Here is a 21,658-nt window from a genome sequence, read left to right on the forward strand (position 1 = left end):
CCATCCCTGGAATTCTGGATCCTATGAAATAGTTTAAATGGAATCTGTCCCATTAACGTTTTGATGGCTGCCAGCATTCTCTTAGGTGTTGAATTTCTCAGTCTATAATAAGGAGACCTGTCTGTGTTCAATTATTTTAGTCTTTATTGGTATCCAAGGTTATTCTCTATGTTTAGTTATTAAAAACCCAATTGAGCAATCTGCCCTCCAATTGCAGTTTTCCAAAAGAGTTCAGACTTGGCTTTAACCATGAGAATTCCCAGTTTCCTCAGAAACGAATCCTCCCTTGCTTTCCACTCCCTTCATCTGCATAAACGTACCAATACGCCCATTTATCTTTAGAAGGAACGCAATAACATAACCCTAACACATGGCAATTAAGGCTGGACAGTGAAGCGCAGGACTATAGCAGTCATGAACCAGGCGCTTCCTGCTCTGCTTCCCTATGAATCTTTAGTGCACGGTACATAGTGATACTTAATAAATGTGTTAAATCTATGAATGAATGGCAGGATACAATAAACTTAATTTCAAATTGTCTATAACCATACTGTCCAATAGAACTTTCAACAATAATAGAAGTGTTTACATCTTCTGATTACATCAGTTGAGATGTGGCTACTGTGACTGAGGAACTGAATTTTTAGTTGTATGTATTTTAATAAATTTAAATAGCTACTTGTAGCTAGTGGCTATCATGTTGTACAGCACAACTCTGTTTTAAGAACATTTTCAAGAAATTAGGTTACTTCTTGAAATATATTGGAGTTACTGTGACCTTTTTAGAACTTGTGGATGCTCTAGCAATAAGATTGACTTTGCTTTTCCTTTCATTTGTTCAAAATCATTTTTTAGCATCTACATGTTCAGTGGAAGCCCTGGTGGCGTAGTGGTTAAGTGCTACGGCTGCTAATCAAGAGGTCAGCAGTTCAAATCAGCCAGGTGCTCCTTGGAAACTATGGGGCAGTTCTACTCTGTCCTATAGGGTTGCTATGAGTCAGAATCGACTTGACCGCAGTGGGTTTGGTTTGTTTTTTTGTTGTTGCTGTTGTTCAATAGGTGATGGTGATGCAAAGATGAATGCCATAGCTTCTGTCTTTAAGAACTATGACCAGGGATTTGACGATTATTATACTGTAGATACAGTATGATGGTACCATTATATAAGCATGTATAAGGTGATGTGAGGACAGAGAAAAGGGACCACAGGACTGTTTATTGAGGGTCAAGGAAGGCTTTTTGGAAAAGCTTAATGCCTAAACCAAAACCTTAAAAGGGAATTTGATTTTTTTTTTAACCTCTGTTTTTGCTGTTTTCTATGAGAGCAGGTTTCCTGGGTTACTTGTAAAGTAGCTGTCAGTGGTCAATTTAAGAGCAACTTTTCCCATTTTTCCTTTGCTTCCTGTAAGCTTTCAATTTAAACCTCCAGAACATAGGCCTCCCCACCATCCTGCCCTGCTGCCTTGACACATGTTTTCTTCCCGCAGTGCTCAGTGAAAAGCTGCATCACTGCCTTCCATGTCACCTGTGCCTTTGAGCACAGCCTAGAGATGAAGACCATCCTTGATGAGGGAGATGAAGTGAAGTTCAAGTCGTACTGCCTCAAGCACAGCCAAAACAAGCAGAACCCCCTGGTAGAAGCTGAGTACCCCACACACAGGGCTGCAGAGCAGAGCCAGGCCAAAAGCGAGAAGACCAGCCTGCGGGCACAGAAGCTTCGGGAGCTGGAGGAGGAGTTCTATTCCCTGGTCCGTGTGGAAGATGTGGCCACAGAGCTGGGGCTGCCCACACTGGCTGTGGACTTTATCTACAACTACTGGAAACTGAAGCGGAAAAGTAACTTCAATAAGCCGTTATTTCCTCCAAAAGAAGATGAAGAAAATGGCCTGGTGCACCCAAAAGAGGAAAGCATTCACACCCGCATGAGAATGTTTATGCACCTCCGACAGGATCTGGAAAGGGTAAGGTGACCAGCAGTGACTAGTCTGTAGACCTAGGTCTGCATAAAAATGGAGGTCTCATATCCACTTAGAAGGTCAGCTTATTATATAGTGGGCTTCTGTGTCTTAGTTAATCTTCTGATTTCATTGTGGCGCCAGACATTGAGCTCCATTTAGATTTTGACAAGCACATTCAAGGAATTGGAGAGGCCTCGCTTATATGCTCTATGGACTTTAAATTTAAAATAAATTCTCATTTGATTTACTTTTTATTCAATATTGAGCCTAAATTGGCTCAGATATATTTTACTGACATGAGACTGAAGCAAGAATGAATTTTGTTCGGGAAAGTACTGTTGACATTTTGGACTGGATATTTCTTTGTGGAAACCCTGGTGGTGTGGTGGTTAAGTGCTACAGCTGCTAACCAAAAGGTCAGCAGTTCGAATCTACCAGGTGCTCCTTGGAAACTCTACGGGGCAGTTCTACTCTGTCCCATAGGCCCGCTATGAGTCGGGATCGACTCAGTGGCAACAGGTTTGGTTTTTGGTTTTAATTCTTTGTAGTGAGGCAGTTGTCCTGTATATACAGTGTTTAGCAGGATCCCTGGACTATCCACTAGATGCCATTAACAATCCCTCTCCAGTTGTGACAACCAAAAGTCTTCAGACATTGACAAATGTCCCCTGAGGTCAAAATCATCCCTGGCTGGGAGACACTGCACTACGTAATTCATTTTAACTCATGATGTATTTATCAGGTGCCTAACAAATTAGGAGATACAGGAGTTCAAAAATAAGCCAGGTCTGTCATTGCAACAGTGTAAAAATATGTTTTTAGAAATGAGGTCATCTGAACAAATAAATATCCCTGTGTGACAAGGATGGCATTATAGGTGTTTTTACCGTTAACTATTTTTAAAATTAAAAAAAAAAGCCAGGTACTATGTTTACCCTAGAGAATATTATAATCAAGTATAATTATAGAAATGGCTTGTCTTCTTTCTTCTACTGTCATTTGAAAAAGAACTAATGGATTTGACTTACTCTTTAAAATTTAGGAAACCCTGGTGGTGTAGTGGTTAAGTGCCATGGCTGCTAACCAAAAGGTCGGCAGTTCAAATCCACCAGGCACTCCTTGGAAACTCTATGGGGCAGTTATGCTCTGTCCTATAGGGTCACTGTGAGTCGGAATAGACTCAACGGCAATGGGTGGGTTTTTTTTTTAATTTAACATACGTGCTAAATATAAAAAAAATATACATATCACTTATTATGTACCAACACTGTTCTAAGCATTTTATACATGTTAACTCATTTAATCCTAACATGGCCATGAAGAAAGTCCTATTATTAACCTCTTCACAGATGAATAAACTAGGACACAGAAAGGTTGAGTAATTTTTTGTCCAGATGAGAATTTCACCCTTGTGGCTATGGAAACCTGGCTAAGCTGAAAGTATGAGCAAAAAAGTTACTTCCAGTCTTTCCAACAGACCTATATTCGGCTGATCCAGCACTCATCAGAAAATTGTACTGGATCCAGCATTGCCATTGTTTGTTCACAGGATCTAAAATAAAGGCAGAAATGTTAAACCATTATTGGACCTTCCCAGCCTGGCTGTGCAAATAAATATTGAGCCCCTAAAGAGTTATGGGAGAATAGGTTTCAGGAGGTGACTTTGGAGCATTTTGCTTGTGCTGCTGGTTTATATGGAAACCATGATCCCATGACCAGCTATGCTGCATGAATCCCTGTGCAGCAGGTCGCATTATGCAGCTCTTGGGTTCTGTCTTCTCTCCTTATCCCCCAATCCCACTGGACTTTAGTTGTCTTAATTTTAGCTATACAATTTCAATTGTCAGGTTTGCTTAACATGACAAAAATCTCTCTTTGCTGGGGATTGGGCTTTCAGGTCCGAAATCTGTGCTACATGATAAGCAGGCGAGAGAAGCTAAAACTGTCACACAGCAAAATACAAGAACAGATCTTCAGTTTGCAAGTCCAGCTTGTTAACCAGGAAATTGCTGCAGGTAACCTGCATATTAAAAATGTTCTAACAAATATATAGACTGTTTACATCCTATTTTAACTATTTAAGCTTTATGTCAATTGTCTCACTTAAAGATCCTAAAAAGTTCTTATCAAATATCTCGTTTACGCTAGTATGACCCATTTCACTGTTGATTCATGAGGCAAGAAATTCCAGGGTGAGTGTGGCGGGGCTTTGAATCTAGGGCAGATAATCTAGGTCTCAGAGAGATATTAGGAGCCATTAGTTGGAACCATGAAATTATTCCTCCTTTGCAGCATAATCATTGACTTCATTTAAAAATCAGTAGGATAGAATCATCCTAGTTTCCAGAAAACATATCCTTGCAGGGTTATTCGTCTTAACAATAGTCTGTTAAAAATAAATCCTTAGCCAGAAATTAGGCAATCTGGATTCTTGCCTTTTCAATTATCATTCAGTAATATTTGTTGAGCACCTACTGTGGACCAAGAGTTGAGCTAGAAGATAGTCAATAAGACACAGTCCCTACCTGCAGGGTGCACTGCCCACTTGGTGAGAGAGACAGGTGAGCAGAATTACAGTGTCCTAAGCATGATGAGGAAACTCTGGCGGCATAGTGGTTAAGCGCTATGGCTGCTAACCAAAACGTCAGCAGTTCTAATCCACCAGGCGCTCCTTGGAAACCCTATGAGGCAGTTCTGCTCTGTCCTGTAGGGTCAGTATGAGTCGATCAACTCGACGGCAATGGGGTTTTTTTTGGGGGGGGGGGTTAAGCATGATGAGGAAACCCTGGTGGCGTAGTGGTTAAGAGCTATGGCTGCTAACCAAAAGGTTAGCAGTTCAAATCTACCAGATGCTCCTTGGAAACTCTATGGGGCAGTTCTGATCTGTCCTGTAGGGTGGCTATGAGTTGGAATTGACTCGACGGCAATGGTTTTTGTTTTTTGTTTTGTTGGTAAGCATGATGTGGAGCCCTCGTGTTGTAGTGGTTAAGCGTTTGGCTGCTAACCAAAAGATCGGCAATTTGAATCCACCAGCTACTCCTTGGAAACACTGTAGGGCAGTTCTACTCTGACCTGTAGGGTCGCTACGAGTTGGAATCAGCTCGATGGCAATGGGTTTTTTTTTTTTTAAGCATGGTGAGTTTGGCTGGAACGATGACAGTCATACTCAGTGACACTTTTAACCTCCCTGTGCCTCATTTAACACAAGTTGGTGCCAGAGCCTGGGCAGCTAGGGGTCACTGGATAGGTAGAATCCAGCTCATGCCAAGGGTCAGCCGTAGAGCAAGGGAGACACCTAGAAGTGAGGTATCAGATAGGCATCAACGGCTACTACCTGCTGATACGTATCACAGGTCACAGCAGAGTGGTATAGCAGGAGGCAGCAGGGCTGCTCAGCCACAAGGGCGGTGTGACAGGCACACCAAGGAGAACCAAAGGACAGCAAGGAAGAGTACCTGGCATGTCAAGGAAATTGGTCTCTAACCCAGGCAGCTTCTGATTGGTAGGAGCCAGCCTCAGTATGGCTTGTGTCATCAGCAGGTGGCAGCCCCTGGCAGAGATGGTGGCTGTAGGCATTCAACGTGAATCCTAGAGAATAAATTCTGGCCATTGGGATTCTTAAAAGCTGTCTTGTATATATGCCATTTTTGTGGGGTTACTGTAAGATAGTAATGGCAAAGGTCAAGTCTGTCAGCAAGGAGGAGTTGTTTGGTAGTGGTTTTTGAATTTCAGAGCACTGAAAATAAAAGAGAGAGGAAGACTTTTCAAACTTTGATTGTACGGTGACATACCCAGGTAACTGCTTACCAGTACTCCCCGAACCAAGCCCATAGCAGGCCATGGATGAGAACATCATCATTCTCTTCTGCTGACCTTACCACTACAAAACCTCCCCTGCACCTCCAGAATGGTCATTCATAGTCAGGAAATTATTCTACGTTAAGAACATAAAATACACGGAAACTACCCACTACCACTTCTACTAACGCCAGTTTAAAACACCTACTCCCATACTCTTCGCTCACCAAAAACTGCTACATTTCTGAGGGTTTATATTTAATTAGCTTTGGGAAGACCAGGAGAGATTGGAGGATGGAGTCCAAAAGGTCTACATTTAAGGCACATTCTAAGTGTTGTGCAGTACCCACACTTGCATGCGCGTGCACACACACACACACAGATATGGAGACCCTGTTCTAAACCATTGCTAGTGATACTCTTTTCAGAAACGGAAAGGGTAAAGGTAGGGATGCAGAAGGCAGCACAATATCTTTGTGATCATTTTATAGATTGGGAGAACAGAGGTGAAGAGGCTGGGAGTCGTATGGCAAACATACATATCAAATACATGTGCTTGTTAAACACTTGGGAAGAGTGGGTAGATGAACTCACTCTGCCATAAGGCTGTGCACCATTATTTAACTCAGTTGTTAAAATGAATCTTTCTTTTTGATCTCAGGACTTCCTTTGACAAGTGCGCTAGAAAACTCACTATTTTACCCACCACCAAGGATTACCTTAAAGTTAAAAATGCCCAGATCAACCCTGGAAGACTGCAAAAACAGCTCCACAGAGCCTGATCAAGGACCCCTCTCAACTGATAGCGGCTCCCCTGTTGTCAATAGAAGGAGCATGCAGGTGCCTCAGGAGTCACTAGGAATTAGAGTGAAATCATACCCAAGGCATCCACTAGAGAGCAAGAATAACTGTTTGCTGGCCAGTCTCAGCCATTCTAGGAGTGAAGCAAAGGATTCCAGTCCTGCTTGGAAAACTGCATCTCCAGAGTTCTATCGTGGGCAGTCGCTGGGTAAGCCTCTGGTCCTTCAGGCTGCCCTGCATGGACAGTCTTCCATTGGGAACGGGAAAATTCAGCCAAACTCCAGGCTTGCCAAGTCCAATGGCCTGGAGGGCAGTTTGTCTGGAGAAGTCACCCAAAAAGACAACTCAAGTGAGATGTCCTGTGGCCAGGAGTCCATGCTCAGCTCCCACTTGGCCAGTCAGGGCAGCTTTAGAAAATCTACCATAGAACACTTTAGCAGGTCCTTTAAGGAGGCCACCAACAGGTGGGTGAGGACCACAGAGGACCTCCAATGCTGCGTGAAGCCAACCAAGGTTAGCCCCAAGGAGCAGCTCTGGGGTAAGCAGCTTCTCAGGCGGTCTGCAGGGAAAGCTCCATATCAGGAAAATGACGGGTATTGCCCAGATTTGGAGCTGAGTGATTCGGAAGCAGAAAGCGAAGAGAATAAAGAGAAAGTGAAGCTAAGGAGAGACAGCTCAGACAGGGAAAATCCTCCCCGTGACTCCAAACAGGATTGCCATGGTAAAAACAAGCCTCGTCTGCTTTCCCATAGTTCAATGCAAAGGTGATTAGAAACTTTCAAGGATAACACGACCTTTGCCTTTGGGGAAAACCCACACACCAAAAGGACTCTAGCATATGTTAGGAGGAATTGCAGTTTAACTTTTCCACAGTACATTGGCTTGCAGTTTTTCAAGTCTAGTTTTCACAAGCACATGGTAGGAATTGCAGATTATCTGGTTTGTTTTTGTTTTTGTTTTTGTTGTTTGTTTTTTGGTCAGAGGCTATGGGGATTTGCTGGGCCCAGAGTATTTACTCACTAAATACTCTGGGGCTGCTTTCCAGTTATATTAACATATTGGTGAGCATATGTATTAAGAGTCCTTACATTATTAGTGGGATTTGCAAGGGACTATGATTATCAGACACTAAAACTACTTATCTTTTGAAGCTACAGCCCCTATATACAGGAAGCTTCTAACTCCACTGGTATCTGTAAACCTTCTTCAGGGAGACACCAGGAGACCAGTTATCTGACATACTGTTAAATTCACTACCCCCTTCCTTTGCTCTGCACAAGGTTGGGTTCCTTTCACAGTTATCTTAACTTACTGAGTCAATACTCTACTAATGCTTATAGACATCCAGTGCCTGTGCCTAGACTTTCTTGTCGGGGACGCACTTGTAACTATTTGACCCAGCTAACAAGCATAGAAGGTTAACTTGTGGATAGTGTTTACCAAAGTAGATGTTCTACTTCCAAGGAAAATGCTCTCATTCTCTCTGTTTAGGCAATTGTAAAGGATCCCAGAGCCTTTCCCAAAATGAGACTATCTCTGGGGTATTTGTACCAGGTCGGGGTTTTTGTGTTGTTGTTTTCAAATACATTTGACTAAAATAAGTTTGGCTGTCAGTTTTGTATACCTGTTTTAATGTTTATATGATTTTTAATGAGGTATAATTAAGATATACTAAAATCGACAGAGGTTAAGTATTCTTACCTGCTTAATTTTGAGACAGATTTTTATTTTCAAACAATTTGAAAGCATGTGATTAACCCATGAATATAATTTAGCTTTGTATCGACCTTGAACCAGAGGCAGTTTCCCAAACAAAAAAGGCTGAAGCTGTTTTTTAGAAGTTGCGTATAGCCTGTTCCCAAACTGTCAACCTTGGTTAATTTCTGGGAGGAAGGGAATAAGTGCATTTTAGGGAAATAGAAACCTGTCTGCTTCCCGTTCAAAGAAGGGGAAAATGTTGCAATTTTAAACATGTGACACAGACTGTAATTCTCAGCTTTCTTGTCTTCTTAGCCTTAAATTAATATTCTCTTTCTTCTGGTTTGGGAAAGAGTAGAGAGAATTTTTGGATAAAAGTGGCCTGTTTTAGAATTTTCTAAGTTTCTTACTGGTGAAACAGCCCAGCTGCAGTAGATGCCGGTTAGTAAGGACAGGAGATCCTCTCTTGATCGATATGGAAAACTCAGCAGTTTTCCATTCCCTTGCCTTTGCTCTTGTAGCCTTGATAATGATTTCCTTTGCTTTTTGTTTGCTCCTTTTCTTGGCTGCTTCTGTATTTCACCTCTCCTTTGGCTGCATCTTCAAAATGTTTCTTTTGTGCCTGTATGTATATGTGAAGATGCCATAGCATGTGTGGTGGGTTTCCTGTATTTTGTTTGAATGGAAAAAGCTATGGATCATCCAAAATGAAGGAGAGAATTCCCTCTACTTGCACATAGATTTCTGTGCTTTTTCTTTGAGTTCTTTTTGAGTAAACAATAACTTGACACCCTCATGGTAATGAAACTATGGTGGAGCTGTATCGTGAACTTATGTTAGAGGCCAGTGCAGTAGCCTTTATCCTTTCATGCCTTTCCATTCTGAGTGAGTGGGCAGAAAAACAAACATTGAAACAGTGTTTCAGCCAAATTTCATATGTAATGCCATTGGGAGAGTATTGACTAAAATAATTCCAGTCAGGGAAATATAGTTGTGATATTTTTACAGAATTTTCCTAGGTAAATGAAGGAGCCTTCAGTTGTGTAAATTTCAATTGTCCCAAAATGTATTTACTACAGTTTGCTGTTGTTTGAAGAATTACCTCTTAACCTTGTTTATTAATTTGTTTTTCATTTTGTCTTATATAGTCCAATTTTCCAAGATAAACTCAGTCTTTTTTTAATGTCACCTTTTTACCAGTACTTTTTTTCATTAAATTATGGAAACTGCTAACTACTGTCAATTGTGGTAATTTTTTATTTTGGCATTTTGGGTTTTGGAAAATTTTATATATGTTCCTTCTATATTTAAAAAATCTTAGTCATTAAACAAAACAAATAGATTGTTGGGGGCGAAGAAGAGGAGGAACTGAATGTCCTGTCACATATCAAGGACCAAAGATAACTCTGGGGACTTGGGCCCTACCCAGAAGTCACCATTTCATCAGGATAATAAGATAAAGACCTCAGAATCATCATAATAATCACCAGGGAAACAGAGCCTATCTAAAGTCACAAGGTTCAGAAGACATCACTTCAGTATTCCTTATAGTACTCATTCGGTTTGGAGTCATGTGAGTATATTAATGTTTTAGAGGTTGTACAATATCATGGGGGAGACTTTGAGGACATTACAAACATTTTTCATTATATTTGAGAAATGTATTTGCCAAAGGTCAGTGGGTAAATCAGTAGTGAAGATAGGTAAAAGGTGCAGTGGTTTTTCTCAGACTCTCCCTCTCTCTTGTTAATGGATGACTGTTTGAATCTGGTAAATTTTTAGGCAAAATGTTGGAGAACTGAAGCTAAAAATATACCTGGTATAGCCAACAAAAGCTGTTAGGTTTATACTGATGTATATATTTGCACTGGGAAGTGAACCTTTGTGTTGAAGAAACTTAAATTCAGAGAGGAAACCAGAAGAAGCACAGTCCTGGGGTTTTTTCTGTCCCAAACCTCACAATTCTAAGGATGCATGCTGACCCTTAAGAATTGAGGAGAAATAATAAGGGTAAAAACTTATTTATCACTGAGTAACTTTCATGTGGTACTTTTTAAAAATGTATCTTATTTATAATGATTTTATTAGACTTTCACAACCATAGTCAGCTATTTTCAGGTTTTCTGGGAAAGCAACCATTGTGTAGTGATTAAAAAAAATAACTTTTAGTTAATAAGTGAAGGCCCAACCTGAGGCCAGCAATCCTGTTCAGGGAGCTCTGTAACACTCCATCTGGCACTGTTAAATGAGGCTTCTGTGAATTCAGTTGATTTCATTTCATGGATTGGAACAAATTTCATGACCTGAAGAAGTGAGGCAGTTGTCCTTGAAATGAGTCTGGGGTAGGAGAGAGGCTCAAGCCCAAGACTGGTGTCTTCTGCTCTGTCTAGTCACTCATGAGTTCTTTAATCTGATACTCCCTAAATACATTGATTATCTTGATAAACTCAAGTGCATCCAGCATTTCTCATCTGAAGATGAATTAGAGTGTGAACTGTCCAGCATCAAGATCTGGACACCCTAAGCTTTCAATTTTCTTCCCCTCCCCCACCACTCCTCCCCCCACCCCACCTCCTCAATTTCATTTATTGTAACTGAATGCCAGGTTATAAACAAGCTGAAAAGATGGAGTTGGGCTGATTAAACTGTACTCATTATAGCGAGGTATCTGAATTTGGGAACCATTTGCAGAACCTCCTTTTGCTCAGCATTACTTTCTAAAGTATTGCCAAGATGTAATGAAGTTGTGTCCACAAATTACACGTGGAAATGGGTCATTTCTCACACAATAAAAAACTTTAAGAATTGTTGATAGTTTGAAAATTGTAATCTCATTGAATTAATCACCTCAGCCTCAAAACAGAAAGACACTTCAGATTAGGCAGTTGCCATTTTAGATCATTCAGTTGTTGAGTGCGACGAGTCAATTCCAACTCATAGCAACCCCATGTGACAGAGTAGAGCTGCCACATAGGGTTTTCTTGGCTGAAATCTTTACAGGAGCAGATCACCAGGTCTTTCTCCCGCAGAGCCACTGGGTGGGTTTGAACTGCCAATCTTCCAGTCAGCAGCTGAGCACATAACCATTCCACTACCAGGACTACTTATTACTCAGGGAAAAAAACATTACTTTTTTCTGTATCAGGAAAGCCTAGCGTATGTACCAAGGTTCTAATAATAAACTTTTTCTCTTTTCATTCTAACTTTTCTTCTGCTTTCCAAGACAGGATCTCTAGTTAATTCAGCCCCACACCAAATAAACCGAACCCATTGCTGTCGAGTCGATTTCAACTCATAGTGACCCTATAGTACAGAGTAGAACTGCCTCATTGAATTTCCAAGGAGCGCCTGGTAGATTCAAACTGCTGACTTTTTGGTTAGCAGCCGTAGCTCTTAACCACTATACCACCAGGGTTTCCAATTCTGCCCCACATATCTGCAAATGGAGGTGGCCATGGGGGCAAAACCAACAGTGGTGTTCACAAGGCTGTTGTTGGCTGTGTACAGTACTGTGGCCACTCATGAGTCTTTTTAGTCATATGTGCCCACAGATAACAGTTAATAAGAAGTAATCAGTGAGTAAGAACAAACAGGGTTGTCCACATCTTTGGTGCAGTGTTCTCATCCCCCAGTCTTCAAAGATGGACCGAGAACCACATGGACAAAGACCAGGCTAAAGGTCAGTTTCAAGACATCTACTCAAGTCCCTTAGTGAAGCCAACCAAGAACAAAATCCTTGGTAGGTCAGACCAGGAAACTCATTTGGAACCAATCAAGCCTTCAGATAATAAGAATGACAGTATTCATCGAGCCTTTACTGTGTGTCAGGCCCTTTGCTAAACTTTTTACGTGAACTACCTTATATTTAGTTCTCATGACAACCATATGAAGATGGTACTATTAGCTCCATTTTACAGATGTGGAAACTGAGGCCAAATGGTTAAGACAACTGTTCAAGCCCCTAGAGCTAGTATACAGCAGGGTCAGGACTAGAACCACGAGGCTGCCTCTACAGCTCATACTCTTAGTCACTTTGCTTGACTGCTGTGCCCAAAGCCCCCTCTTTAAGCATTTCTACCGACAACTTCCTCCTGAAGGAAGCAACCTGAGTTGGGGTTTAGTCATATGGGTTCTGTACCATTTGGCCCTTGCCATCTTGGACAGAGCTGGTTGGATCAAAATTGGAGTTATCTAACACAAAGGCGACTAATTGAAAGGTTCATATCCAAATAGTGTGATAATTCAAACAAATCTGGACAGGTCAGAGCTAGATATGGTGGAGCTACAACTCTGGGACCTGGTGAGTTTGCCTTCTCCGTAGCTAGTCTGACCTGGCACTGGGTGTAGTAGGCTCAATAATAGCCCCCCATGGATGTCCACATCCTAATCCCTGGAACCCGCGAATATGTTACCTTACGTGGTAAAAAGAAACTTTGCAGATGTGATTAAGTCAAGGATCCTGAGATGGGGACATTATCCTGAATTGTCTGGGAGGGCTCAGTATAACACAAGGGTGCTTTTAAGAGGGAGACAAGTAGGAGGATCAGAGTGATTAGGAGATGCGACATTGGAACCAAGAGACTGGAATGAGCCAAGGAACGCAGGCAGCCTCTAGAAGCTGAAAGGAAACAGATTCTCCTCTGAAGTCTCCAGAAGGAATGCAGCGCAGCCCACACCTTGGTTTGAATTTCTGTTGCTTTAAGCCACTAAAGGCAATGTGTTAGAGCAACAACAGAAAGCTAGTACGCTAGTATGGAGCAAGTGTTCCTTACTCTTTCGGGGGAGGCTTCCTCCTTCCCAACAGGCCGAAGTGGACTATGCTACTTTCAACTGATCCTGTCCTTTTGCTCTTAGTTGAAATGGTTTCTTGAAATGGGAAATAAGAGATTTTTGAATCAATAAAATCGTCCCCTGTAGAAACTAGTTTTTTCCTGCTCTCCACACCTTTTCCAAGGTTGCCTTGGGTACTTCTCAGTTAGCCTTGGGTAATCCTCAGTGGGCCTGCTGAATCCACTGTGACTGGACCTGGCACTGCCTGGGGAGTTCCTGTTGTCTGGAACTCTGTCCTAGAAAAGTGGAAATAATTCCCTGAGTGTTACTCCAGGGTGGGAAGGTGAAGGAAGGTAGGTGTGTCTCATTCTGAAGAACAATGCTCTAATTACCAGAGGATCCTACAAGGAAGTGGGAAGCAGCCTAGAGGATTCGGGGTTCTTGAAGACCCAAGTACCTGAGCAGAGCTTGGGAATTAAAGAATCCAACTATGCTGCCTACAAGAAACACTTTAAAGACATACTCTTATGACTCATGGAAGTTCTCATGGGGTCTTCTGAATCTAAAACTGCAACTTTTCTATACAAAACACTCACCTAAGCACCCTCTGCACGATCTCAAACCTGAAGGTTTGGTTTTCTGAAAAGGACATCAGAGAAAAACTACCCTTGGGCCTCAGGGAAAAAGATCTTATCAGGTACTTAGAGCCTCAGTGGAAAAGACCTCATCAGGTACTGTTAACAACTCAAAAACCAAACCCATTGTTGACTCATAGGATCCTATGGGACAGAGTAGAACTGCCCCCATAAGGTTGCCAAGGAGCACCTGGTGGATTCAAATTGCTGACCTTTTGGTTAGCAGCCATAGCTCTTAACAACTGTAAAGTATTGATATTTAAGTTCATTTTTTCCCAGCTTAAAACCTATACATCACTTTATCCTGACTGCTGGAAGTCCATTCCATCAGGACGCTAAATTTATGTTTCTTAGGAATCCTCCAGAAACTGCTGACTGCAGAAATGGACAGCTTCTGTCCAAGATTAATTTTCTGATTCTTCGGCAACTTTTTTCCTTTACTGCTCACATTGCCTATTATTGTACTTTATACCCTCCAGTAACTAAAAGCCTTTCAATATGATCCCCCTTATCCTTATTCTGTTAACTTAACAAAACCCTCTGATGTTTTTCTCAGACCATAGCTACTGCTCTGAATTTAACTGTTAGCTGACAAAAATGTAATAGCTCTTCCTTTAAATACTTTAGAAGGTACATTTCCTTTTATAGGCTCCTGGTTCTTAAGTTTCTTTCACATTATCAATCCCAAACTTTGGTCTTACAAAAATTGTTCCTGGCATACAGAGTTTATAAAGAATATGTTCTACATTTTACTTTGTGAGTAGCGTCTGGGGTCTTAAAAGCCTGTGAGCAGCCATCTAGGATATTCCAGTGCTCTCACGCCTTCAGGAGCAAGGAGGAATGAAGAAAACTAAAGACATAAGGGAAAGATTAGTCCACAGGACTAATGGACCACATCTACCACGGCCTCCACCAGAGTGAGTCCAGTACAACTAGATGGTGCCCCGCTACCACTGACTGCTCTGACAGGGATCACAGTAGAGAGTCCCAGACAGAGCTGGAGAAAAATGTAGAACAAAATTCCAACTCAGAAAGAAAGACCAGACTTGCTGGTCTGACAGAGACTGGAGAAACCCTAAGAGTATGGCCCAGGACACTGTTTCAACTCAGTAATGAGGCCACTCCTGAGGTTCACCCTTCAGCCAAAGATCGAACAGTCCCATGGAAAAACAAGACTAAAGGGGGGCACCAGCCCTGGGGCAGGAACTGGAAGTTAGGAGGGAACAGGAAAGCTGGTAATAGGGAACCCATGGTTGAGAAGGGAGAGTGTTGACAGGTCATGGGGTTGTTAACCAATGTCATACAACAATGTGTGTACTGTTTGATGAAAAACTAGTTTGTTCTGTAAACCTTCATCTAAAGTTCAATTTAAAAAATTGTTCCTGGACCTCATGTCAACAAAATGCTTCTGCTGAGGTCATTACAACACTATCAGCAAAACGTAGCCCATCCAAAATGAGAAGTAATATTGAGGCTGTGCCTGGCTACAAGCATTTGTTCTCTTCAGAGACACTCTAGCCTGCTTTGCAGAAACTAACTCAATCAAGGAATCTGCCTATTTTAAGGGATATAACATTAGCTCATGCTAACTGATAAAGTCTGTGCCCCATGAGAATACCATTTAATATGTGGACATCAGACTTGCATCCACCTCCACACACTAATGTATCCAGGATATTTGGGGTAATTGTAGGAAACCCTGGTGGTGTAGTGGTTAAGTGCTACGGCTGCTAACCAAGAGGTCGGCAGTTCAAATCCACCAGGCACTCCTTGGAAACTATATGGGGCAGTTCTACTCTGTCCTATAGGGTCGCTATGAGTCAAAATTGACTCAACAGCAGTGGGTTTGGTTTTTTTGGTTTGGTTAGATTTTTGGATATTTAAAACCACCCCCCCCCCGGTGGATTATGTCTTCCTAAAAAGAAAAGGCAAGTACAAGCTAATTTGGATAACTCCCAAGAGAGATAGCTGACTCTGCCTTCGTGCATACTCTGTGCATGAAGTATTGCAATTCCCACAGTGGTGAAAAAGTGGTTGAAAACTTTTCTCTGACTCTAAAAGAAAAAAAAAATTGCCATCGAGTCAACTCTGACTCATGGCAGCCCTACTGTATTCCATAAAGTTTTCAATGGCTGTGATCTTTTGGAAGTAGGTTACCAGGCCTTTCTTCTAAGGTGCCTCTGAGCGAATTCAAACCACCAGTCTTTTGGTTAGTAGCAGAGCACTTAACCATTTGCACCACCCAGGGACTCTGACACCAGCAGATTCAATAAATGGCTCATCTTCTACTCTAGAAGCCCAACAAACCAGTTTAGATTCATTAGTCAGAGTTGTCATGAACAATCACATAGCTCTTGATTTCCTTTTAATAGTCAAGGGGAGTTTGTGCCTTAGCAAATACTTCTTGCTGCACCTATATAAATACTACAGGTCAAGTAGAACAGTCTTTGACAAGTCTAAAAGAAAAAGCCACATGGATCTCTAAAATAGGCCAGCTGGACTTTGGGACATGTTTCATTGCCTGGGTGTGGTAATCTAGGCCTCTGTCTTCAGAGGCTATTACATGGCCTAATAATCATCTTGTTCCTGGTAATTGCCTGTGTTGCATTTGGCCAGTGTACTTTGTCCAGAATCTTAAATGCTACTGCGCAGCCACTGTCACATCAGAGGATTCAACAAGCCACCCTATAACAAACGGAGCATGAGAGACTAACCCTGAGCCACCTCCAGATCGGCAAAATCTTGGCAATGGTGAAGATCAGAATACCATAGATTAATGTCCCTATGGCCTGACTTTTGCCTTTGCACAAAAGGTGGGACTGAGAAGGAGAAACACACATCCAGCACCTTAGTGTTCTGTTGAACATAAATAATTTCACAGAACACCAACATCAGACAATGCCACTCTGTGACTGTGATGGATGAAGACAAAAATAAGACTAATCATAAACATTGTCCAAATCACAAAAATGACCTGACTTATATGAGTGGCTGCTGCTTTATCAATCGCTCCATTCTTCTCACATTCTAGATAAGAATTAAGATAATCATACTGTTGCTTCTTGACAGCATCCAATCCTTGAGCCCTCCCCAAAATCACCTAATACAAGGCCAAATCCTATAAAGGTTCTTTCTAACACCATCTGTCCTAGTCATCTAGTACTGCTATAACAGAAATACCATAAGTGGATAGCTTTAACAAAGGGAAATTCTCTCACAGTCGAGGAGGCTAGAAGTCCGAATTCAGGGTGACAGCTCCAGGGGAAGGCTTTCTCTCTGTTGACTCTGGGGGAAGGTCCTTGTCATCAATCTTCCCTGGTGGAGGAGCATCTCAACTCAGGGACCCCGGGTCCAAAGGACACACTATTCTCCTGGCCCTTGTTTCTTGGTTGTATGAGGTTCCCATGTCTGCTCGCTTCTCTCTTCTATATCTCAAAAGAGATTGACTCAAGATACAACCTAATCTTGTAGATTGAGCCCTGCCTCATTATCACAATTGCCTCATAACACACAGGAAAATCACATCAGATGACAAAATGGTAGATAATCACACAACACTGAGAATCATGGCCTAGCCAAGTTGACACATATTTTGGGGGGATATAATTCAATTCATGACACCATCTTACTGAGATGTCCTATAGTTCCACAAGGTGTGTGTTCCCTCTCTGTAAGGAGTCAGCAAACCCAGATTTGTTCCCTTAGAGTTGTCTTTGAAGGGCATTTATATTGTAATAAAAGATCCAGTATATACCCTCAGAGAACTCATAATGTAGCGAGAGAGAGAGAAACCACCAGTTCTCAATCGGTATGATGATTATTATAAAAGGTAAAAACAGGATGCTATAAGAGTGATAGGTTGGAGAGCCAGGTGGGTCAGTGAAGGCCTCCTGGGGGAAGGGACCCTCAGCTGAGTGTTGGATAGCAGCCTCATGCAGAGGTAGAGGAGAATTTGTGAGAGAAGAAAAGAGTTCTAGGCAGAGGGAGAGTAGCAAGTTCAAAGTCAAGAAGCAGAGAGATGTGGCTTGACCAAAAGCTGCAAGCTGCTTCAAACAACTAAAGTCAAGAAGGGACTCTTCAGCAAATTTGGAAAAATAAGAGCCAGGTTATAAAGGGCCTTGTATGCCCTTGGGTCCATTAGAGGGTGGTGTGATTAGGTTGCATGTTATAAAGATTCAATAACCACATATTGTAATCAAAGTTAACACACTGCTTCGTTTGCCTCCAGATGCTGAGGGTACAGCATTACTTCTTTAGCATTGCCAAAAGGCATAACCTGAATTAATCAGGAGGACTGTCCCAAGTTAAGGGACATTCTACATTTTATACTCTTCAAAAATATCAGTGATATGACACGAAGAGAGGCTCAGGAACTGTTCCTGGTTAAAGGAGACTCCAAAAAACCAAACCCATTGCCTTCAAGTCCAACTCATAGCTGTGACCTGTAGGACAGAGTCGAATTGCCCCATAAGGTTTCCAAGGCTGTGATCTTTACAGAAACAGAATGTAACTGGTGGGCTGGGACCCCCAATCTTTTGATTAGCAGCCAAGCACTTAACCACTGCACCACCAGGGCTCCTTTAAAGGAGACTAAACACATCTGAATGCACTGCTTTCCTCAGAAACAAAAGTTTTTCTCTTTTGTTATAAAAAGGACATTAGTGGGTAATTGGCAAAATTTTAATAAGGTCTGTAAATTAGATAATAGTGTATCAATAGTCATGCTATGATTTTGATAGTCATGCTATGATTGTGTAATTCCTTGTTTTCAGGAAATGCACACTAAGTATTTAAGGGTAAAGGAGTATCATGTCTGCAACTTACTCGCAAACTGTTCAGAAAAAAAAGAGAAAAAGATAAAACAAATGAGGTAAACTGTTAACATGTCAGGAATCTGGGTGAAAGGAAATCATGGATTCTTTGTATTATTTTGAAACTTTTCTGTAAAACTGATTTTTTTTTTCCAAAATAAAGTTACCCCCCTCCACACACACACACACATAAAAAAATACAGTTGAACAGCCTCTATGTGTCAGCACTGTGGTGGGACCTAGGGAGGTGAGAGTGAATAAGACACACCCCCTGCCCTATAGGATTCACCACCCAGCGGGTCATTCTGGCAACAGATCCAAAGGAATGAGATAGGGTCCCTAGGAAGATGGCCATTACAACAATCTGGGCAAGAAATGGGGAAGGCCTGAACTAAGGCAGTGCCAATATAATTGGAAGGATATTAAAGGGACAGTTTCTATGATCTGGTGACTAACTGGACTTGAGTTATAGAACAGAAGTCTGGTGAGGTGTCCTGGCTTCTCGCAAAGGTCCATTGGTTGGACCATGGTCCCATTCACTAAGACAGAGTGCATAGGAGGTTTGTGGAGAATAATGGTAAATTTGGTTTTGGACAGCTCAGTGGTGCTGCCGAGGAGAAGGTTTGATCTACAGCCCTGTAGCTTGGGGGAGAGATCTGGGCCTAGATACAGTTTGGGGAGTCATCAGCATTAAGGTAGAGGAAACCATGGGTTAGGAAGAGACTGCTTAGCAAGAGGGTAAAACTGAACCCCATCTTGGGACAGGAGGATGGATAGCAGTCCCACTCTTCGACTCACCCAAGGAAGTATCTGTGTCCATGTCCTTCAAATTCTTATTTTTCTACTGATGGTCTGGGCTATTTGGCAGATGTTTCCCAGCTGGATGTTTAACTTTGGGAGTCTCTTCACTTGGTAGGGAGCCCTGGTGGCACAGTGGTTAAGAGCAATGGCTGCTTACCAAAAACGGTCAGCAGTTCGAATCCACCACCCGCTCCTTGGAAACCATACGGGGCAGTTCTACTGTGTCCTATAGGGTCGCTATGAGTCAGAATCAACTTGACGGCAATGGGTTTGTTTTGGGGGGGGTTTTTCACTTTGTGTTTTCCCATCTGTGAACGAAGATATGGGAGAGTAGTTTTCTTAAGTATCTCACAGGGTGAAAGGAAAATAATTGAGGCCATAAATGCCAATTATTCTAAGTTACTAGGCTGAAACTTTTGAGTTGAGATTGTTCCAACCCTGTCCTGCTTGCCTTGAGCTTTCTTTTGCCTTTGGTTATTGGTTTCTGGCCATTCTTCCTTAGTGAATTAAAAGTATTAGGATGCCAAAATGATTGTGATTTAAGTGTACTCTAAGGTCGCTGGGTGGCGCAATTGATCTGTACAACAACAACAAAAAAAAACCAAACCTGTTGCCATCGAGTCGATTCTAAGGAGCACCTGGTGGATTCAAACTGCCAACCTTTTGGTTGGCAGCTGTAGCTCTTAACCACTACACCACCAGGGTTTCCATCTGTGCAGTGGTGGATTATCCAATAAGCAAGGTAAGCACAGTGCTTGCCTTGTTTACAAGATCATTGCTCACTACAGATTAGTAAATAAGCACAAGTAAGCCCGTACTCAACCTTGCTTACTGGGTCATCCACCCTTGTCAGGGATTGTAACTTTAAAAAGAAGCTTTGATTCTGCAGGAAGGTGCTGTGGGGTTGGGAGAGAGACAGATGCAAGCCATACCTAGAAGCAGAATCTTTGATATGGTAAAAAATGTGAAATTGCTCACTACAAATGATCTGGTAAGCAAGGTAAGCACCACGCTTAAGCAAAGCAAGGTAAGCGCGGTGCTTACCTTGCCTATTGGATAATCCACCCCAGGTCTGTGATTGGCTGCTAACCGAAAGGTTGGCAGTTCCAACCCATCCAGCAGTTCTGTGGAAGAAGGGCCTGGCAATCTGCTTCTGTAAGGGTTACAGCCAAGAAAACCCTATGGGACAGTTCTACTCTATAAACACGTGAGGTCTCTATGAGTCACATTCAACTCCACAGCAACAGGTTTGGATTTTTTTGGTTAAAGGGTTTTATGATAGTCCAGATCGCAAGGAATGGACACTAGACTGAGAGATATAAGGAGGTAATACAGACCTTGGATTCAATGTTGGTGGTGGTTGTTGTGTGCGGTCAAGTGGATTCTGACTTATAGTGACCCTATAGGACAGAGTAGAGCTGCCCCATAGTATCTCCTAGGCTGTAATATTTGTGGGAGCAGACAGCCAGGTCTTTTCTCCCATGGAGCTGCTGGTGGGTTTGAATCACCAACCTTTCCATTAGCAGCCGAGCTCTTAACCACTGCACCACCAGGGCTCAAAATGCATGAAACTCTAGTATACCATTGAGCCTGGCTGCTAACCAAAATTTTGGCAGTTCGAATCCACCACATGCTCCTTGGAAACCCTATGGACCAATTATATTCCATCCTATAGGGTCACTATGAGTAGGAATCCACTAGACAGCAACACCTTTATTTGTTTTGGTTTATACCTATGAAAGGCAAACCTTCATCAAGATACAAAACATTTCCATCACCCCAGAAAGTTTCCTTATTCCCCTTCCCAGTTAATCTTTGTTCCCATTCCCCCAGGGGCAACCACCATTCAGTTTATCTCCCACCTTCAAAGTAAAAAAAAAGTTTTAAACTTAGGAGTCATTTAGAGAAAGTATGGATGGTCAGATGGCATGGCCAGAATGTGAAGCTGAGCACTGCTTGGAGTCGTTCACTTCACATGATTTTAAAAATCAAATCAAATCAGGCCCTTCCTCCTCCACCACCAAAAACATTTTGCAAGGGTTGGCCTCCAGCCATCAGAGTCCTCCAGGTTAAAGAGAGTGTTGAACTGGACCGTCAGAATCTCAGTTAGGCATTTTAACTTTTTTTTTTTTAAGTAGGAGATAATCTGTAGATATCCGTCCGAACTCCAAAGTTATGTTCACTGGACCCCAGGCCTCTGCCCCCTGGGTGGCTTTGCAGGATTCTTCTAGCCTCCTGAGAGAAGGGGCACAGCAGTATTGGGGGAGGGATGCAAGTGGAGGCAGGGGCGGATTATCCAATAAGCAAGGTAAACACGGTGCTTACCTTATTTACCACATCATCTGTAATAAATAATTTCACATTTTTCAACAAAGATTCTGCTTCT

The 21,658-nt window shown here is 42.1% G+C and overlaps 1 protein-coding gene across 4 annotated transcripts in view; it reads left to right on the top strand.

Moving 5' to 3' along the window:
* JADE3 (jade family PHD finger 3) overlaps nt 1–9,465 on the top strand; it is a 193,229-nt gene extending 183,764 nt beyond the window's left edge. For 3 of the 4 annotated variants that reach the window (XM_023557923.2, XM_064278193.1, XM_064278194.1), the window contains 3 exons: nt 1,488–1,961; nt 3,856–3,973; nt 6,418–9,465. In XM_023557923.2, coding sequence (XP_023413691.1) covers nt 1,488–1,961; nt 3,856–3,973; nt 6,418–7,325 — 1,500 coding nt within the window. In that variant the 3' untranslated portion in view covers nt 7,326–9,465. The remainder of the gene's footprint in view (nt 1–1,487; nt 1,962–3,855; nt 3,974–6,417) is intronic. The other variant, XM_064278195.1, reaches the window with a different exon arrangement.
* Nucleotides 9,466–21,658: the final 12,193 nt, after the last annotated feature.

The sequence above is a fragment of the Loxodonta africana genome, chromosome X (genome assembly GCF_030014295.1).
Source record: "Loxodonta africana isolate mLoxAfr1 chromosome X, mLoxAfr1.hap2, whole genome shotgun sequence".
NCBI lineage: Eukaryota > Metazoa > Chordata > Mammalia > Proboscidea > Elephantidae > Loxodonta > Loxodonta africana.